At 61.8% G+C, this 17,704-nt stretch overlaps 1 protein-coding gene across 2 annotated transcripts in view; it reads left to right on the forward strand.

Annotated features, from left to right (window-relative positions):
• Window positions 1-17,704, forward strand: part of ADAM12 (ADAM metallopeptidase domain 12) — a 224,619-nt gene that overhangs the window by 150,454 nt on the left and 56,461 nt on the right. For both annotated transcript variants that reach the window (XM_055118985.1, XM_055118986.1), the window contains exons 6-10: window positions 6,118-6,292; window positions 8,780-8,845; window positions 10,152-10,223; window positions 12,297-12,466; window positions 14,377-14,461. In XM_055118985.1, coding sequence (XP_054974960.1) covers window positions 6,118-6,292; window positions 8,780-8,845; window positions 10,152-10,223; window positions 12,297-12,466; window positions 14,377-14,461 — 568 coding nt within the window. The remainder of the gene's footprint in view (window positions 1-6,117; window positions 6,293-8,779; window positions 8,846-10,151; window positions 10,224-12,296; window positions 12,467-14,376; window positions 14,462-17,704) is intronic.

Raw genomic sequence — 17,704 nt, forward strand, 5'->3', positions numbered from 1 at the left:
CAGCTTGAGAGGGCGCAGGGGTGAGGTGGGAGGGGCAGGGGTGAGGGGTCGGGAGAGCCGGAGCCCAGCTGGTCCCCAGTCGAGAGCCCACCCTACGTGCCCCGTCCGTCTGCGTCCCCCTGGCCTGTAGCTGCTGGACAGACAGCCAGGTCACGCCCCCCCCACCTCTCCGAGTCTCCCCTTCCCGGCGGCCCCCCGGCCCCTCTCCTGGCCCCTGGGCAGCACTGCGCGGCCATGGCCCTTTGCTCTGGGACTCGGCGTCCCCTCCCTACGGAGGCTGCCTGGTGGAGGGTCACATCAGTGTGGCCGAGCACGGGGCTGACCAGCGGGTCCTGGGGCGCAGAGCAGCGGCAGGTGACCCCGTCTCGGGCTCTGAGGCCAGAGGCGGGTCCAGGCCTCGTGCGTGCCCGGCTCCATCCTGGGGGACTCGCTGCCCAAGTGGGCGGCCCTGGGGACCTGAGCACCGCGGGGTCCTGCCGTCCCTCTGGCCTCCCCTTCAGCCCCTCTGCCCACCGGCCTGTGGATGCAGACCCTCTCCCAGCCCCCCCGCCCCCGTGTGCTCGCCGCCCACTCACGGGGGCCAGGACTGGGATGCGGGTGGCCTTGGCAGGGGACAGCGGGTGCCTCCGCCTTGGACTTGGCCCTCGCCCAGTGCCCGGCTCTGCTCGGTGTCGGGAGAGGTGGGACCCAGGACCCAGCTGAGGCGGAGGGGGCCGAGGAGCAGGGAACCCACTTCCCTTGGGGGGGGGTGGAATGTTCTGGAACTCCACCTTGGGGGGTGTGATGCTCCCACGGGGTCCAGGCTGGCCGGGGGCGTCACTGGGCTGTGAACGGTCACTCTCGGCTGTCAGGAAGCAGTGGCCACGCAGTGTGAGGGCGCTGGGGAGGGGTCTCGAGTGTCCCCCGGGCCAGGCTGTGCCCAGGAACAGCGCACGGCGCCGGGCGGGATAATTGATCCTTTAGAATCGCCTCAGAGCAATGATCGTAGACCTGAGAGGACTGTCTTGGATTATGGCTTAGAATAATCATAACCATTACCTTAGAACGGATTATTTTGGGGGGGGAGGCATTTGGGGTCACTCCCCCCAGCAGTGCTCAGGGCTGTCTCCTGGCTCAGTGGTCAGGGATCACTCCCAGTGGGACTCAGGGAACCACTTCGGGTACCAGGGATCGAACCCGGGTTGACCATGTGCGAGCAAGCGCCTCAACTCTGCTTTCTCTCAAGTCTGAGATCAGGGTCTCCAGCGGGACAGAATCAAGTCTCGAGGAATCTCTCCCCACCCCCTTCCCCCCGGCCCCTCTCTGCTCTGCGTTCACACACCCAGCCTGTCCTCCCTGGACCCCTGGCCTCCCTGGGGAAGCCCCCTCCTCTCCCTGCTCATGCTTCTCTCCCTGAGCCACGCAGGGACCAGAACCCCCCCCTTGAAAGTCAGTTGGGCTTCAGATCCCCCCTCGCCCCCGAGACACTTCCAGCTCCAAGTCTGCAGGGAGGCATCTGTGAGAACCCACTGAACTCGCATCCGCTTATCTGAGTGGGGCAGTCGGGCTGTGAGAAGCTCAGACTCCCGCGTCTCAGGGCTGAACCCTGCGTCCGTCCACTGCAGTTCCCAGCAGTGCTCAGAGCTGGGTGATTCATCAGGCCCGAGGCAGCCCAGAGCGGTTCTTTAATCACGGCCCGTGATAAGCTGCCAACTGTCTGGAGCGCAGGGAGACGCTTCGCCCGTTTCTCAACATCTGCCCCCTGGATGGCTTGACAGATAAAGGGGGGACGTGTTTATGACTCAGTAACGATTTCTAGGAATGTCCTGCAAAGTCAAAAACTTTTCCAGTAATTTTCTTCGCACGATTAGAACTTCGGTGGCATTGTTTTACTGTGGGCTACCCGCTATTTTCAGTCTGGTGTGTAAAATAGAAAATTTTGTTGCAGAAGGAAATGAAATGTTGGCATTTTCCTTCTAGGCAAAAAAAAAAAAAACCAGTTATTTTGCTAGCAAATCTTTTTTTTTCTAGTATGTCCCTTGGCCACTTTCCCTTGACTTCGCTCTCTTTTTAAAGTTCCCTCTCTCAATTTAGGCAGTTTACTATCAGCTTGTTTTTGGTTTTTTTACAAAGCCTCTGTTATTTATTTGCCGTGTCTAAATCTGGAGAGTTAAGTCTTAGAACGTTAAGCATGAAAGGCTGGAAACCGTTTCAGGGCTGGTGACCAGAGTCTTGCTGGCTCGGTGTCCTCAGAGCCTTGTGGCGATCCTGGCCGGGCCTGGGGGCAGGAAGGAGGGACAGAGAGAGGGGACAGACGGCCACAGAGAAAAGGGCTTTAAATGAAGCTGTAGGAAGTGGGCAGAGCTGGCGCTGCTCGTCTGGGACCCGGCGCTTTCTGCCGCCCTGGTGTCTCGGACCCAGCGCACGAGCTCAGGTGTGGTGCCCGCTGCCCGCTGCCCGCTGTGCAGAAGCAAAGAGGTGCCCGGGGGCAGCCGAGCTTGGCGGAGGTCCCTGTGGCCACCAGGCCAGGGTGAGCATCTTCCCTCCATCCCTCTGAGGTGCAGAGATATTTGGCGCCTTGTTCTAATTTAAGAGGACTCCGCCACGGGGCCAGAGAGCGAGCGGGTAATGGGTGTGGCCAGCCCGGGTGCCACCCCAGCCATAGACAGCCCCCACCAGGACTGGCCCCTGAGCACAGAGTCGGGAGTGAGCACTGAGCACTGAGCATGGCTCCAAAATCTAAAGTCTGTAGAACTGGCCCCGCGAGGGCCCCCGTGCGTGGAGGGGGCAGAGGGCTGTCGTGGCCGGGGGCCGCCAGAATCCTGCTCCTCGGGCCCTTCTAGAGCTTCTCTTCCCTTGGGGCCATTGCTGCAGGGGCCCGAGTCGCACCCGTGGGGGCGGTGCTCCCGGGGCCACGGGCTTTGCCTGAGGTCCGTGGGCTCGTGGTCAGTCCCACTCGTTCGGTGGTGCTGCCCACGGGCACTTCCCATCATTGGCCGGCGGTGGGTGCTTGCCAGCTCGTGTGGCTGGTGGCCCTGCTCACCAGCCTTAGAGGTGGTGCCCGCACACCCCCCAGCTGTGCACTAGAGGGCGCACATCCTGGTGCAGGTCATGCGCTGCACATGTGGGTGGCACCAGGGATCGAACCCTTGACCTCGTGCTTGCAAGGCAGAGACTTGTAACTAATTTATTGGGACCCACCAAGTGGCGCACAGGGACTTTTCCTGACTTTGCTCAGGGGGTCCTCCGTGGGGCTGAGGATTCAGACTGTGGCCCACGGCATACAAGGGGGATCCTTCCCGCGTGTTCTAGCTCCCCAGCCTGGCCCCGAGCCATCTCCGGGGTCTGACCGAAATTCAGCCCAGTTCTTGAAAACGTTGTGTTTCTTAGTAGCATCACGCCTGACTCCGATCGGGGCCACCAGCCCACGCCTGGTGGTGCTCAGGGCGTACCCCCGGCTCTGTGTCAGGGGTCGCTCCTGGTGGGGCTCCAGGGACCTTGGGGCCAGGGACTGAACCGGGGTCAGCCTTGTGCAAGGCCAAGACCCCTGTGCTGTAAGAGCCGCCAGCCCTTGGCCAAGGCACCAGCCAATCCTTAGGCTGCCACAGCGGATATTACGTGTCAGAACAAAGGCCTTAGCCCGGGGTCCCTGATGTCACCTGCGGTTCTGGCTCTCGCGGAATCCCCTGCAGGACGTCGTGGTCACAGTCTCTCTCTGTGGGCTGTCGTGGGGGCGGGCACTGGCTAGGTCCCTCAAGAGCGTCCCTGTGCCAGAATCTCCGTGCGTGACCCGCTGCAGGTGGGCAGGGCGTGGACGGGACAGGACGGCCATGGGAGGCCAGTCCACCTCGGCCCTGGAGGAGAGAAGGCCCCCGGGCTGGGCACGTGCTGAGTGCAGGGTCTGGGCTCCACTCCGGCCCCCCGGTGTCCGTGTGCCCAGGACCCACCCTGAGCACAGCCTGGTCGGACCCACAGCTTTTTAGAAAGGAGAAGAAACTCACTGACGCACCGTGACGTGCTCGGGGCCCACGGCTGGGTGAGATGAGACGGCCAGGCCGGTGCGTGCAGTGTCTGGGGGACGCTGCTCCGGGACGCAGGAGGGGCCGCTGTCCTGCGTCTGTCCATGACGCGGCCGTTGGTGCCTCCAGGGGTCGAGTCTCGCCATCACGCTCCCAGAAGTGTCGCCACACCCCGGCAGGCCGGTGGCCCCTCTGCGGCCTGGCTGTGCAGCTGGACACCAGCTGGCCCTGGGGAAGGCGCGTGAGGACGCCACGAAGCTGCCAGGACCAGCGGCCAGACCGCCCCCCGTCAGAACGCGGCTCATGACTCAGTTTCTCTTTTTAACACTGGACGTCAGATGGGGGCCACGTGTGGGCAGCATCCCAGCTGGACATCAGATCAGGGGCCGCATGTGGCCACAGGTGCTCACAGAGGCGCCTCCGGAAGGTTCGGGGACCCCCCACCCCCGCCCCGCAGAACCTTCGTGGCGTGTCGGCCCGAGTGCTTCGGGGCTTGGTTTTCCACACAAGTGCTCAGGGTTCCGTGTCTGTCTATGGGGCGTGGCCCTCGGGGGTCCCTGAACCCTGTGCAGGCTCCTGGCACGCACCACAGACCACCCTGAGTTGGCCGCTGACCTCGGCCGCCCTCAAGAAGTGGGGTGGGCGCCGTCCCCATTTTCCGGAGGGAAGGTGTCAGGGTCGGCAGCGTGCCGGTCCCCGGAGCCCGGGGCAGGGGGCACCTTCCCCGACTCTGCAGACCCCGCCCAGGCCCCCCGGGGAAGGGGGCCCATGCGTGACCTATCCAGGGTCGTCCTGTCCCCAGAGGCCCCTCAGAGGAGTTGGGCCTGCCTGGCCCTGGCCACGGTCCTCCCAGCTGTGCAGGGGACGGGAATGAATGATTCAGATGAGGGGCTTTCCGCTAAGAAAGCAAAGGTTGCCCCTTCAGGGTCTGCTGCTCATTCAGATACAGTCATTCTCTAGGCAGATTTTTTTTTTGACAGGTCTGAGAAGTTATTGCTTTATTTGTTTGATTTTTTTTTTCTAAATTACTTGGTGAAAAGAAGCTTCTAGAGTGAGAAGGAGCGGGCTGAGCTCGAAGCCAAAAGAGTCTAGGCAGATTTTTTTAAATTTTTTTCTCTCAACCCTGCTTCCAGGCTCTGATATATATATATATATATATATATATATATATATATATATATATATATATCTTTGAGAAGTCATTTTTTAAAAAGCTACTATAAAATATCTCATACAAAAAACTTCACAGCTTTGCTTTTCAAAAGGTTTTCCAAATGAATCCCTGCAAGTTTGTGGCACAGAAATGTCCTTCCCAATTAAGCCGAAAATTATAAATACACTGGGATTCCTCCCTTCACTTCCTCTCGCTAAGGACTCGGCCTAGGCAGAGCAAGATGCTGCCTTTAAAAAGCATTTAAAAAAAAAAAAAAAAAAAAGAGGGGCCGTAGCGATAGCACAACGGGTAGGGCGTTTGCCTTGCACGAGGCCGACCCGGGTTCAATCCCCGGCATCCCATATGGTCCCCCAAGCACTGCCAGGAGTAATTCCTGAGTGCAAAGCCAGGAGTAACCCCTGAGCATTGCTGGGTGTGACCCAAAGAGCAAAAAAAAAAAAAAAGAAAGAAAGAAAAAGAAAGAGCAGGGACTATGGAATCACCAGTTAAGGGGAATCTCTTCAGTTCTCAGGCTCTGACCCTGCCTTTCTAGGACAATAATTTCTTCAATCTAATCAAGGCTGTGAGAGCTTCTCTTATTAGCACCTGAAAAATAAAGTTATATTCATATAAAAAAAAAAGAAGCATTTGAAAGCTTTTGTTTGAGGGGCCAGGGAGATTGCGACAGGGCTCAGACTTCAGCTTGGCCTGGGCCAGGCCCTGAATCCTATCCCTGACACCACGTGGTCCCCAAACAGCACCTGGGCAGCCTGGGGGGGCCGCTGGCACCAGGGGGTCCACACAGCAGCACTTTACCGGGCTGGGGCGTCCATCGGGCCATCAGACTGTTATCAAGTGTCACTGGGCGTTAATTGGCAGCTGTCCATCGCCCCTTCGGCCCCCCCCCAAAAAATAGGAAAAATTAGATTTGTTATTACTTTATTTTTTCTCATTTCTCCTCGCCAGGGGACTGCTGACCTTTGACAACCAGACCTACGTCTTAGCCCCGGCGGGCAGCGCCCCCAGCGGATACGCGCTCTCGCCCGCCCAGGCCCTGTTGGGCTTCAGGGGCTCCTGCGGGTCACATGACCACCCTGCGGACCCCCGGCATCCACCGCCATCCCCGACGCCGGCCAGACGGGTAGGAGGGAAGCCCCTGTCCTGTCTCGCGTTGGGGGAGGGGGGTTCGGCTCAGAACACCCAGTAGAGTTTGAACTTGGTGTGTGCCCGGGGGCTGGGCTATCTGGAGGCCGTCTAGACCATGCAGAGACTGACCGACCACGGGACACACACAGCTAAGCTCCGTCCACTCCTTGTCCTGGTCCCAGGGGAAGCACCAGCTCCGCAAGCTAATTTCTCCCCCGCAGGGAACGGCGGGCTGAGCTCTGCATCTTCCTCTCTGCTGCTTGTTTGACGGAGGGCTGGGGGTGGAGGGCTTGGGGCCACGCCCTACAGAGGTCTGGGGTGATTCCTGCCTCTCTGCTCCGCGCCCCCAGCTGGTGCTCGGGGAGCCATAAGCAATGTTGGGGGGCTTGGACTGGGGTCCACTGCCTGCAAGGCAAGTGTCTTTCCCGAAAGCTGGGCTCTCTCCGGCCCGAATTTCCTGTCTTGGAGGCGGCCTGCGCTGGCTTTTGTGGCGCTGGCGTGAGCCTGATGTCCGAGCAGGCGCGTCTCCGGGGAGCAGGGCAGGCACTGCTGGGTGTGCGGGGTGTAAACAGGACGGAAGTTTGGGGGGGTCGCTGCTGTGTCTCCTCAAACACCACAGAGCTGGGCTGTTCTGACAGCTGGGACATTAGTCTGAGAGAAGCCAGGCCCAAGGCACAGCAAGACAAGAGACAGACAGACAGAGACAGAGACGGACAGACAGACAGACAGAGACAGAGATAGACAGAGGCAGACAGACAGACAGACGCAGAGAGACAGACAGACAGACAGAGACAGACAGACAGACAGACAGACAGGCAGAGAGACAGACAGACAGAGACAGAGACAGACAGACAGACAGACAGAGACAGAGACAGACAGAGACAGACAGACAGAGACAGAGACAGACAGAGACAGACAGACAGACAGACAGACAGAGGCAGAGAGAGAAGCTCTGAGCAGCATGGTTAGCCGCCGCATGCCCAGGAGGTGGCCCGACCCCGGACACTCATTCCCAGGGGCCTCTTCTTGACTTTCTCTCCGTCTGTGTGGTCCTTGGTCCCGGGTTTGTCCTGACGCCGACTCAGAGTCAGAAAGATAAAGACGTTCATAGAGACGTCGAAAATGACCCGGCCCGGCCCGAAGGGCTTCCTCCCGGCTCAAGGCTTGTGGGACTCTTTGTAAGTGGGAGTTGAGTCTGTTTCTCACGGCGCTGGCCGGTCTGCGTGCCTGCCCGTCTGCTGACCAGGCCCTTTCCCGAGGCCAGACGATCCGCCTCTCCTCCCCTGCTAGCCCAGGGAACTGTGCCTTCCTGAGAAGCTCCTGGTCAGTTCAGAGCCCTTTGGCCCTCTGCCGGGCACGGCCTGACTCAGGGCTCAGCCTCGTAGGTGCGCCCAGGGCCCGGGACCTAGTTCGTCCCTTTGTCCTCAGGCCTGGTCTTGGAGCTCAGAGTCCCAGAGAGCGCCCGGGAGGGGTCAGCGAGAGCCTGTTGGCCGGGGCAGGGGCAAGCTGGGCTGAGGCCGCTCTCGGCACCCAGCAGGGGAAACTGAGGCTTCCCGTTCACTGACCGTTCCTCCTTCGGGCCCTGAGCTGGAGGCTCTCAGAGCCCCGCGGGGTGGGGGACGCCACGGCCCCCTGCTGTGTTCTGGGGGGTCCGTGCGTGTGAGGCGCCTGCTAGTCCCAAGCAGGGAAAACACGCGACTGACGAAACCAGACGAGAGCAGGGGGGCGGCGGTGGCTGAGCCTCCTCTCGGGGCCCGCGGGCGGGGAAACCGAGTCAGCGTCCGGCTCCCTCCGCTCTACCGAGCCTGGCTCCCCGTGCGGCGAGGCCGGCGACCCGAGAGGCAAGGCCCGGCCCGAGTCCTGCTCTTCCGTCGAGGGCAGGACCCCAACTCGGGATCCATTTCACGGGCCGCGTCTGTCTGAGCTTGGCTGCCGCCCCCTGCACGGTGCTCGCCCCGACCCTCCGAGACCACGCTGGCCCCCCGGCTCTGCCCGCGCCACTGGGCCTGGGAAACCTCCCACGCGAGTGTCCCACGACTCTAAGAGGATCGGACCCCGTCTGGGGGCCCGGGCCTGGCTCCAGGGCTCCTGGACTCAGCTGTTCCCCCCCACAAGCCTGCCCCCCCCCCGGCTCTGCCCGCCGCGCCTGCCTCTCCCCAGGGACCCCCAGCTCTGCCCGGCCAAGAGACCACCGGGAGACCTGCATCCCTCCCCAGCCCCAGCATCTGCTGGAGGGACCCCACGCAGACGGGCACCCCCACCCCCAGGCCCACCGTGCCTCTGGAGCGTTTCCCTGAGGCACTCGGGGGAGCTTCCCGCTCAGGTGGGGACGGTCCCGCCAGCTCGTTGGGTGGGCGCGGACGTCTGTGTGGAAGGGAGTGTGGGTGTCTCGGAGCTGGCCGGAGAAGCGCCCCCCCAGGGGCAGGGCTCAGGCGGGAGAGACGGGCCTGGGGGAAGTTCAGACCATGTCTTCTCCTGGCAGCGAAAGCGAGAGACCCTCAAGATGACCAAGTACGTGGAGCTGGTCATCGTCGCGGATAACCGAGAGGTAAGGACTTCCTGGAATTTCTCAGTATGGGGGTTAAGACAAACGTTCTTACGTGGGATAAAGATGATTCACAGGGCGGGAGCGATAGCACAGCGGGGAGGGCGTTTGCCTTGCACGCGGCCGACCCGGGTTCGATTCCCAGCATCCCATATGGTCCCCTGAGCACCGCCAGGAGTAATTCCTGAGTGCAGAGCCAGGATTAACCCCTGTGCATTGCCGGGTGTGACCCAAAAAGCAAAAAAAAAAAGATGATTCACAAGTATGACTTGCTGTAGCTAGCCTCGCTTGCTATGAGTGTGCAAAGGCCTTGCAAGTAACCCACTGAATTGGGGGGCTGGGGGGACACCCGGCAATGCGCCTGCGGTTCCTGCTAGTCCTAAGCAGGTGAAAACACTTGACTAACAAAACCAGATTGGACACTGAGTGAGGAGATAGCCGAGCCTCTCACGGAGCCCGTGGGCTGGGAGCCCGGGTCAGCGTCCACCTTCCGCCCCACTGAGCCCGGTTCCTGACCGTGGCTGCCTTTGGGGCAAAGTAGCAGATGGCTTTAAAATCTATCCTAATATATTTGGGGGGAAAAGTTTATTTTTTTTTAAATGTCTCCTATGTACTAAACTGTGAGGAACTAATGTGCAGACGCGGCAGAAGGACCTTCCCTTCGAGGTGTTGTTAGCTTTTTCTTTTAATTAATTTTAATTCCAACAGGATCTCCTCTCGTCATATCCTGTCTTCCCGCATATTGTAAATTAGGTGACACTGTCTCAGGGAGCCGCGCAGCCTGGTGAGGGAGACAGGCTTGACGGTGTCTCAGAAACCCATTTCCTCTCTGGAAGGTTGGATCGGACGGGAGAAGAGGGGGATTTATTGCCTTTGTATCTTCTCCCTCCGCGTTATTTGACTTGTGGCCACCGTTCACATTCCTTCTACTATTTAATTTTTATAAACAAACATAAAGGCGCTTTCTGGGGAAGTGAAAATCTCGTTGGTGAGATGAGAAACGGCTTTGGACCGTCTTCCAGCTGTCTGACCCGGTACCGGGCCGCGTCCCTCCGTCCATCATGTGTGAGGCTGGAAAATTCACAGGACCTGCTGTCTCATGAGCGCTTGGCCTGGGCAAATTTCAGGGACTTTCAGAGCGTCCCGGATGGGAAATGAGTTGGCAGGGTAGGGCCCACCTCAGCGTCAGCCAAGAAGGGCTCCGGAGAGGCCGGGGGGGAGGGGGGGCCAAGACTCTGCACGTTGGGGGTCTGGCAGCGTGTGACCCGGGTCTCTGTCTCGGTCATTCACGCGGCCTCAATGCCGTCAGTTTCAGAGGCAAGGCAGAGACCTGGAGAAGGTGAAGCAGAGGCTCCTGGAAATCGCCAACCACGTCGACAAGGTGAGTCACCGAGTGTCGGGAAGCTGGGGGGCATGAGGCCGGGGGCGTCTCCAGGGCCTCGTCTGACCCAGGGGTCCCGGGGCAAGGGCAGAATTTCCAAGCCAACCTTCATGGTCGGCCCACAGAGGCCCCTCTAGGCCGTGCCCAGTCCCAGGGGCCTCGGCTGCCCGGTCAGACTCCCCCTCCCCTGGGGAGACCTCCCCAAGGTCCTCGTCCCTGCCGGGCCACCCCCCCCCCCGACGTTCCGTCTGGCGCCTCCTAGCACCCCACGCTCTCCTGTGCCCCGAGTTGGCCTTTGACTTGTTCGTCCTGGGAAATCCCCTGTGAAGCTCTAAGAGGCTGGACGTCACCCCTTCACGTCACTTGGGGTCTGGAGGAGACTCTGGGGACACCCATGGGTGCCCCCCTGGAGAGGCCCGGGGAGATGGTGCCGTGCTGACCTGAAACGGTCACGCCCCAAAGCAGAGGGACGGCCTCCAGGTAGCCAAGTCCAGAACATGCTGGAACATTCTGGCCTGGTCCCCCCTTCAGCATCTGAAAAAGAAAAATGAAAAAACAAGCCATTGGGAGTTTGGTAACTTGTGCTGGTAATTAAAGAACAATATAGCTCAGGAGCCTTAGCACAGCGGGGAGGGCGTTTGCCTTACATGCATCTGACCGGGGTTCAATTCCTCCGCCCCTCTCGGAGAGCCCGGCAAGCTACCGAGAGTATCCCGCCCACACGGCAGAGCCTGGCAAGCTCCCTGTGGTGTATTCGATATGCCAAAAACAAGTCTCACAATGGAGACGTTACTGGCGCCCACTCGAGCAAATCAATGAGCAACGGGATAACAGTGCTACAGGGAAGCCCTCGGGAACCCCCGGGGGAGGGGGACTGAGGTGCGGGACTCGAAGCCTCTGAGGCGCAGGTGTGCGGGCGGGCGGGGCTGCTCTCAGATCTGCCGGGGGCTGTGTCCTGGCCTCCCGCCCGCGTTCCAGCTGTCCAGCTGCGAGCGTTTCCCTCCAGCACACCAGGCCGGTTCCTCGCTGCCGCATGGCCGTCAGAATAAAGAAGGGCCTAACCAGGGGTAAGGGAAAGGGCAGGACGCGGGGAACTGGACGGCAGGGAGGGACCCAGTGGTGGAGACCCTGAGGGCCGGCCCAGGTCCGACTCCCCACAGGGCTGCCCCGTCACCGCCGGCCTTCCTCAGACTCGTTCCGGGGGGTGGTTTTGTCCCAAACAAGCCAGCAGCAGGGGCAGGCGGGGGCCAGGAAGAAGCACACAGTGCCCGCTGTCCCCTCCTGGCCGCCCGTGGAAGAACGGCGTCTCTGGGCCTGGGGGAAGGCGGCCCGGGCCGAGCGTCAGTGCAGAAGCTCCTCCCCAGAGCATTTCACCTAACGCGGGCAGATTCCTGCCCCTGGCCAAGCGGGAGCCCTTCTTCCACGCCTTGTCTTCCTCGCAGCAGTGACGGCGGCGTCCTTGGTTACCGCCACTACTCTGAGGGGTGTGCGTGTGCATGTGCATGCGTATGTGTATATGCGTGTGTGTGCGCATGTGTGTGCGCGTGCGTGTGTGTGCATGTGTGTGTGCGCACGTGTGTGTGTATGTGCGTGTGTGTGCATGTGTGTGTGTGCGTGCCTCTGTGTGTGCGCGTGTGTATATGCATGTGTGTGCGCGCGCGTGTATATGCGTGTGTGTGTGCGCGCCTGTGTGTGTATGTGCGTGTGTGTGCATGTGTGTGCGCGCGCGTGTATATGCGTGTGTGTGTGCGCGTGTGTGTGCGCGCGTGTGTGCATGTGTGTGCGAGTGTGTGTGCACGTGTGCACGTGTGTGTGTGTGTGCCGGAAATGCTGGGGCCCCTTAGCATGTGCTTCTGCGTGCAAGCAGTGGGGGCCCAGGAGGGCGGTGCGCTCTGTCCTCTCAGGGGCGCCCTCCGTCCCAGCCACACGTCTGTCTGTGCCGGGCTCCCGTGCGTCTCGACACCCTGTTCTCACGCCACGGGACAAGCGCGTGTGTCAAACCCACGGGCCCACGGGCTCTGCTCTGCACTCGAGTTCCCCTTCACGCTGCCCCAGAGGTGCCCGTCTCCCCAGTTTTACAGGCCCCTGAACATCCGCATCGTGCTGGTGGGCGTGGAGGTGTGGACGGACATTGACAAGTGCCCCATCAGCCAGGACCCCTTCACCAGCCTCCACGAGTTCCTGGACTGGAGGAAGATGAAGCTTCTGCCGAGGAAATCCCATGACAACGCCCAGCTCGTCAGGTAGGGGAGGGGCTCCCCTCTGCGGACAGAAAGACTGAGCACAGCACCCAGCTCGACAGGTAGGGGAGGGGCTTCCCTCTTTGGATAGAAAGACTGAGCGCAGCACCCAGCCAGCTTTCCAGGTAGGGATGGGGCTCCCCTCTGCAGACAGAAAGACTGAGCACAGCACCCAGCTCCTCAGGTAGGGGTGGGGCTCCCCTCAGCAGACAGAAAGACTGAGCGCAGCACCCAGCTGCTCAGGTAGGGGTGGGGCCCCTCTGATAGAAAGACCCAGTGGGGCACACGCCCCCTCCTGCAAGCACCCGCTGAGGAGGACCCCTGCGCCACGCCAGCGGGCTGGGGCCCTGTAGACAGGTGGTGGGCGTCGCTCTGGACTCCCCGGAAAACTCTCCCTCCAGCTGATGTTCCCTTGGGCCGGACCCCACCAGTGGGGCCGTCAGCTACTCCTGTGCCCAGTGCTCCCCAGATGCCGCCCCCCCTCCTGGGCGGCTCCTCTGAGACCCGCCTTTCCCTGTTCCTGCGCCTGTGCGGGGGTCTCCCCTACAGTGCTCAGGCTACTCCTGGCTGTTTCAGGGCTGACTCCTGGTGGTGCTCTGGGCTCCGCCCGGGCCGGTGGGCAGCTGCGAGGGGACCCCCGGCCCCTGGGGATGAAGCTTCTGCCGAGGAAATCCCCCACCATGGAGACACGATTTATAACGTGTTTCCCCGAGAGCCTTTTGACCGCCTTGAAACCTCGTTTTCTCTCGCGCGTGAGATGCTTCTGCAAGACAGAGACAGTCCGTGTGCTGCCGGCCCCGCCTCCGGCCCGGCCCCGCCCTGCACACGCGTGTTTCCTGTGGCGACCAGAGGCTTCGGGTTCGGAGTCACTTGGGCAAGTTGGCTCCAGTGTCTGGCCTGCTTGCGGGGGGCTGGAGCCCCGCCCCGTGGGGGAAGGCCGAGGCGCCCCTGGGGTTCCCCGCCCCATCCTGGGCTCTGGTTGCCCTTTACACAGATGTATCCCGAACCCCCGAGCACAGAGAGGGCACAGAGAGGGCTCCCGGACAGAATCTGCCCAGCGTGGCCGCCGGCACAGAAGCTGGCCTGCCCCGCAGCCTCAGACCTCAGGGCTCTGCTGAGACGGGCTCGGGTGGTGCCAGTCAGAAGCTGTGACACCCCCCCCCCCGCCCACATCACGGTAGACGGGCTGGGTGGAAGGACACACACATCTGTGTGACCATAGACATGAGGCCGTGTGGGGTGCGGGTCCCTTTGGCCCACGGGGACACTGCCGAACAGTAGATGACAAAACGGTGTCTGAGGGGGCCCAGGACGTCCCGGCCGCCCCCCTTGAGCGGGACCTGGCGGGGTTTCATTCTCTGGCAGGGGGCGGGAACCTGCTCCCTTAGACGCTGCCATCAGGGTGCGATTTCAGCCAGGAGCAAACCTGCCTCCACGCCATCAGAGCCTCTTCTGGAAGCTTCCAGAAGCTGCTTGCCAGGGCAGGTGCCCGCCACATCCATGCCAGCTCAGCTCTAGGCAACGGTCGTTTTTCTGCCCCCGTTCTGCCGGCTGTGTGCACAGCGCCTCACGGTCAAGGCTGGGTGTGCAGCTCAGGGCGACCTCACGGGGAAAGCCACCCTTGGCGACCCCGGGGCCGACCCCTCCAGCCAGGGCGGGAGGAGCAGGACTCCCCTAGAGCTGTGGCGGCCACGGGCGCCCCCGCCGACGTGGCCTGGGTGGCAAGAGCAGGTCTCTGAAGCCCTGATGGGTTCACAGTGCGGCCAGAGAGCCGGTTCTAGGGAACGGACGCTGGGCTACGCCCGGGTGCTGACCCTCACCAGACCCGGGGTCCCGGACGGGCGCCCAGAGCAGCAGCGTGAGGAGGCGCCTTCCCCTGAGCGAGCTGAGCTGTGTGTCCTGTTCTCTCCCAGCGGGGTCTACTTCCAAGGCACCACCATCGGCATGGCGCCCATCATGAGCATGTGCACGGCAGAGCAGTCGGGGGGCGTCGTCATGGTAAGACGGAGGCCTGGGCCGAGGCCTCCCCCCACGCCCTGATCTCACTGTTTGGGGTTGTTTGTTTGTTTCTCTCGCTGTTTGGGTCACACCCAGCGATGCTCAGGGGCTACTCCTGGCTCTGCACTCAGGAATCACCCCTGGCGGTGCTCAGGGGACCCTATGGGATGCTGGTGGGGATCAAACCTGGGTTGGCCGCGTGCAAGGCAAACGCCCTCCCCACTGGCTGTGCTCTTGCTCCAGCCCCAGGACTGTTTGGGTTTAATTCTCCTCTCCTGGCTCTGTTCTGTTTGGGTGTGGCTCCAGGCGCGCACAGCCCATGGTGCTCAGGGCTTTCTCCCGGCTCTGCGCTGGGAATCGAGCCCTGCCCACTGGGCCATCTCTCTGGCCCCTTCTCGTTTTTATGATCTCAGATATGATTCCATATCCAAGAATTTTTAGGGATTGTTTTAAACTCATCCGGTTGCACATGAGGAAGCAGACCTGTGTCATAGTAGCTGGCCGGAGGCTAGTCCACCTCGGATGGGAAAACAAAACGGCGTCGCAGCTGATTTGGCTTCCGCCACTCTAGCCCAGGAATCCCTCGCCGCGTGGGGTCGCCCTGGTCACTCAGCTTCCTGGACACGTTCGCCGCGCAGGAGTGGTCGAGTGGCTTGCTTCGGAGGGCTCCACTGCCCAGCCCAGTGAGCAGAGGGCTGAGGACAGGCCAGGGTCCCCTGTGCTGCCCCAATGCTGAAAACCGACTGTCCCCTCGGTGCTCACCCCCTGCGGCTTCCTCCCAGGGGAAGGGGGTGTTAGACGGTGGAAGACCCCCGCGTGGTCCAGCATCTCCACCTGACCAGCAGCGGCCCACGCCTCCAGAGACCACCCGCGACCCGGGCCTGCCCGAGGCCCGCCCAGGAGCGTGCCCGGTGCCCAGGACGGGACTTGTGTGCTGTGACCGTCGGCTTCCGCCTCTGGCTGCACGCGGAGTGAAGACCCAGCATCAGACGTTCCCTCTCATCTGTTCTCCACTCTTTATTTTATTTTTTTTTTTTTGCTTTTTTGGGTCACACCCGGCAATGCACAGGGCTGGGGGGACCATATGGGATGCTGGGAATCGAACCCGGGTCGGTCGCATGCAAGGCAAACGCCCTACCCACTGTGCTGTCGCTCCAGCCCCTGTTCCCCGCTCTTCAGCAGAACGTGCTCCGCTGACCACAGCACGAGGCCGGCGGGCCGGGGGGCGCGTGACCCGCCCCCGTCCTGCGCCCGGCCGCCCTGGCCGCCCTCAGCACAGCACAGCACAGCTGGGAAGCGGGGCTCGGCTGGTGCCGGCTCCCGGCTGGTTTCCTGCAGGGAGGCCCATCGGGGCGGAGAGAGGCCTGTTTTCTGCCCCGTGGGTCCAGGGCCGACGGCTCTGGATGTTGCCCCTGGGCGCCGATGTCCCTGTTTTTCAGAGCTGTGACGTGGGGCAGCTCGGCTCAGAGGCCCTGCCCCGGCCTGGGCACCTGAGGCCACAGTCCCCGCCCCTCTCTTCCCACTCTGCGCACGCACGAGCACTTCAGCGAGACTCTCGTGACAGCTCGGGAGCCCCCGTCAGGACAGAACCCAGTGCCCCGGGGGCTGCAGGCAGAGCCCAACAGAGAGCAGGGATCCCCAGGGACCCCCAGGGACCCCCATGGCTGACAGGGCAGCAGAGCTGGGCGGCCTCCCACAGCCCTCTCTGTGCCCACCCGTCTTTGCGTCTGCCCCTCCGCTGGCGCCCGTGAGCTCTGGGCGGCCACTGAGTCGCCGTCTGGCCAGTGCTGCCCATCTGCTGCCCTTCCCCAGGGCTCCCAGCTCAGGGGAAGCTGTGGCCTCGGGGGCTCCCCACAGCTGGAAGGAGGAGGAGGCGGCACAGCTGGCGAGAGCTGGTCCTGGTGCCTCTTTCTCTGAGCCTCTCAAGCCCGTCGTGGCAGGAGCTTCCTGCCTTTGCCGCAGGAGTCTTGGCTCGGGGGGTCCCTTGGTTAGAGAAGATATTTTTTTCCTCATGACTTTTTCGGGGTCTCTTAAGAGCATCCCTGAGGCACGAAGGATGTGACACCCTTGAAATTAAAAGCGAAACCCAGAACCTAGAGAGCCAGCTCAGCGGGCTGCCGCACCCCTGCTTGGCATGCCGGGGGCCCGGGTTCAAGCCCAGCTGGTCCCCCACGGTCCACCGAGAGTGGCCCAGAAGCACAGAGCCAGGAGCAGCCACGGAGCTCCGCTTGGGTCAGGCCCCAGAAAATGCTACTCGGTAACTGAGAACCAGCCACAGAGTATTATTTTAAGGGTGAATTTCTCCAGCCGTTGTGCAGGAGCTGAAAGCAGCCCTCCGCGTGTTTGACTCGACTACATCTGCTCTGCCCACGTGAGTGATTCCGGAGGATGGACTTCCTGGCACGTCCATCCTGGACTTCAGCAGCGAGAGACTGAAACCCCGAGCGGCCGTCCTGGCAGGCGGACACAGCTCCTCGCACCCTCGGCCCGAGAACGGCCCGTCTCTCCTCGGGGAGGTCGTTGGTCCCCTTTGGCTGCGCACAGCTTCAGAAGGGGTCACGTAGAGCGGTGGGGCTTGGGGGGGGTACGGACCCCCGCCCAGCCAGACAGCCCGGCCGAATCAAGCCGGGCGCTCACTGATGCCACGGCCAGAACTGTAACATCTGAACAAGGTCATTTCCTAGGAATCTCATCCGGCCTAAGAAGAACCTGGTTCCTGGACACACAGGGCTCCTAAGAGCACCAGCTCCAGCGGGGAGACATACCCCCTCCTCACTGGGCTGCCTGCACCTTTGCTGCGAGGCCCATGAAGACACTGTCACTGTCACTGTCACTGTCATCCTGTTGCTCATCGATTTGTTCGAGCGGGCACCAGTAACGTCTCTCACTGTGAGACTTATTGCTGTTTTTGGCATATCCAATATGCCACAGGGAGCTTGCCAGGCTCTGCCGTGTGGGCACGATACTCTCAGTAGCTTGCCGGGCTCTCCGAGAGGGACGGAGGAATCGAACTCGGGTCAGCCGCTGTGCTATCGCTCCAGCCACGAAGACACACCGTCGGAAAAGCGCCCTCCCTAAACCAGCTGGGCCGGGGCCAACTACCTCTCCGAGAACCTGCCATCATCTTTCCAGCAGCCAGTGGGGGGGCTCGAGTGAGGTCCCTTCCAAGCCCACCACAGCTTGACCACTGTAAGCCCCGCACGGACGGACAGACGGGCAGAGCGAGAGCTCAGTGGCCGTAGC

Source organism: Sorex araneus, chromosome 11 (genome assembly GCF_027595985.1).
Source record: "Sorex araneus isolate mSorAra2 chromosome 11, mSorAra2.pri, whole genome shotgun sequence".
Classification (NCBI taxonomy): Eukaryota; Metazoa; Chordata; class Mammalia; order Eulipotyphla; family Soricidae; genus Sorex; species Sorex araneus.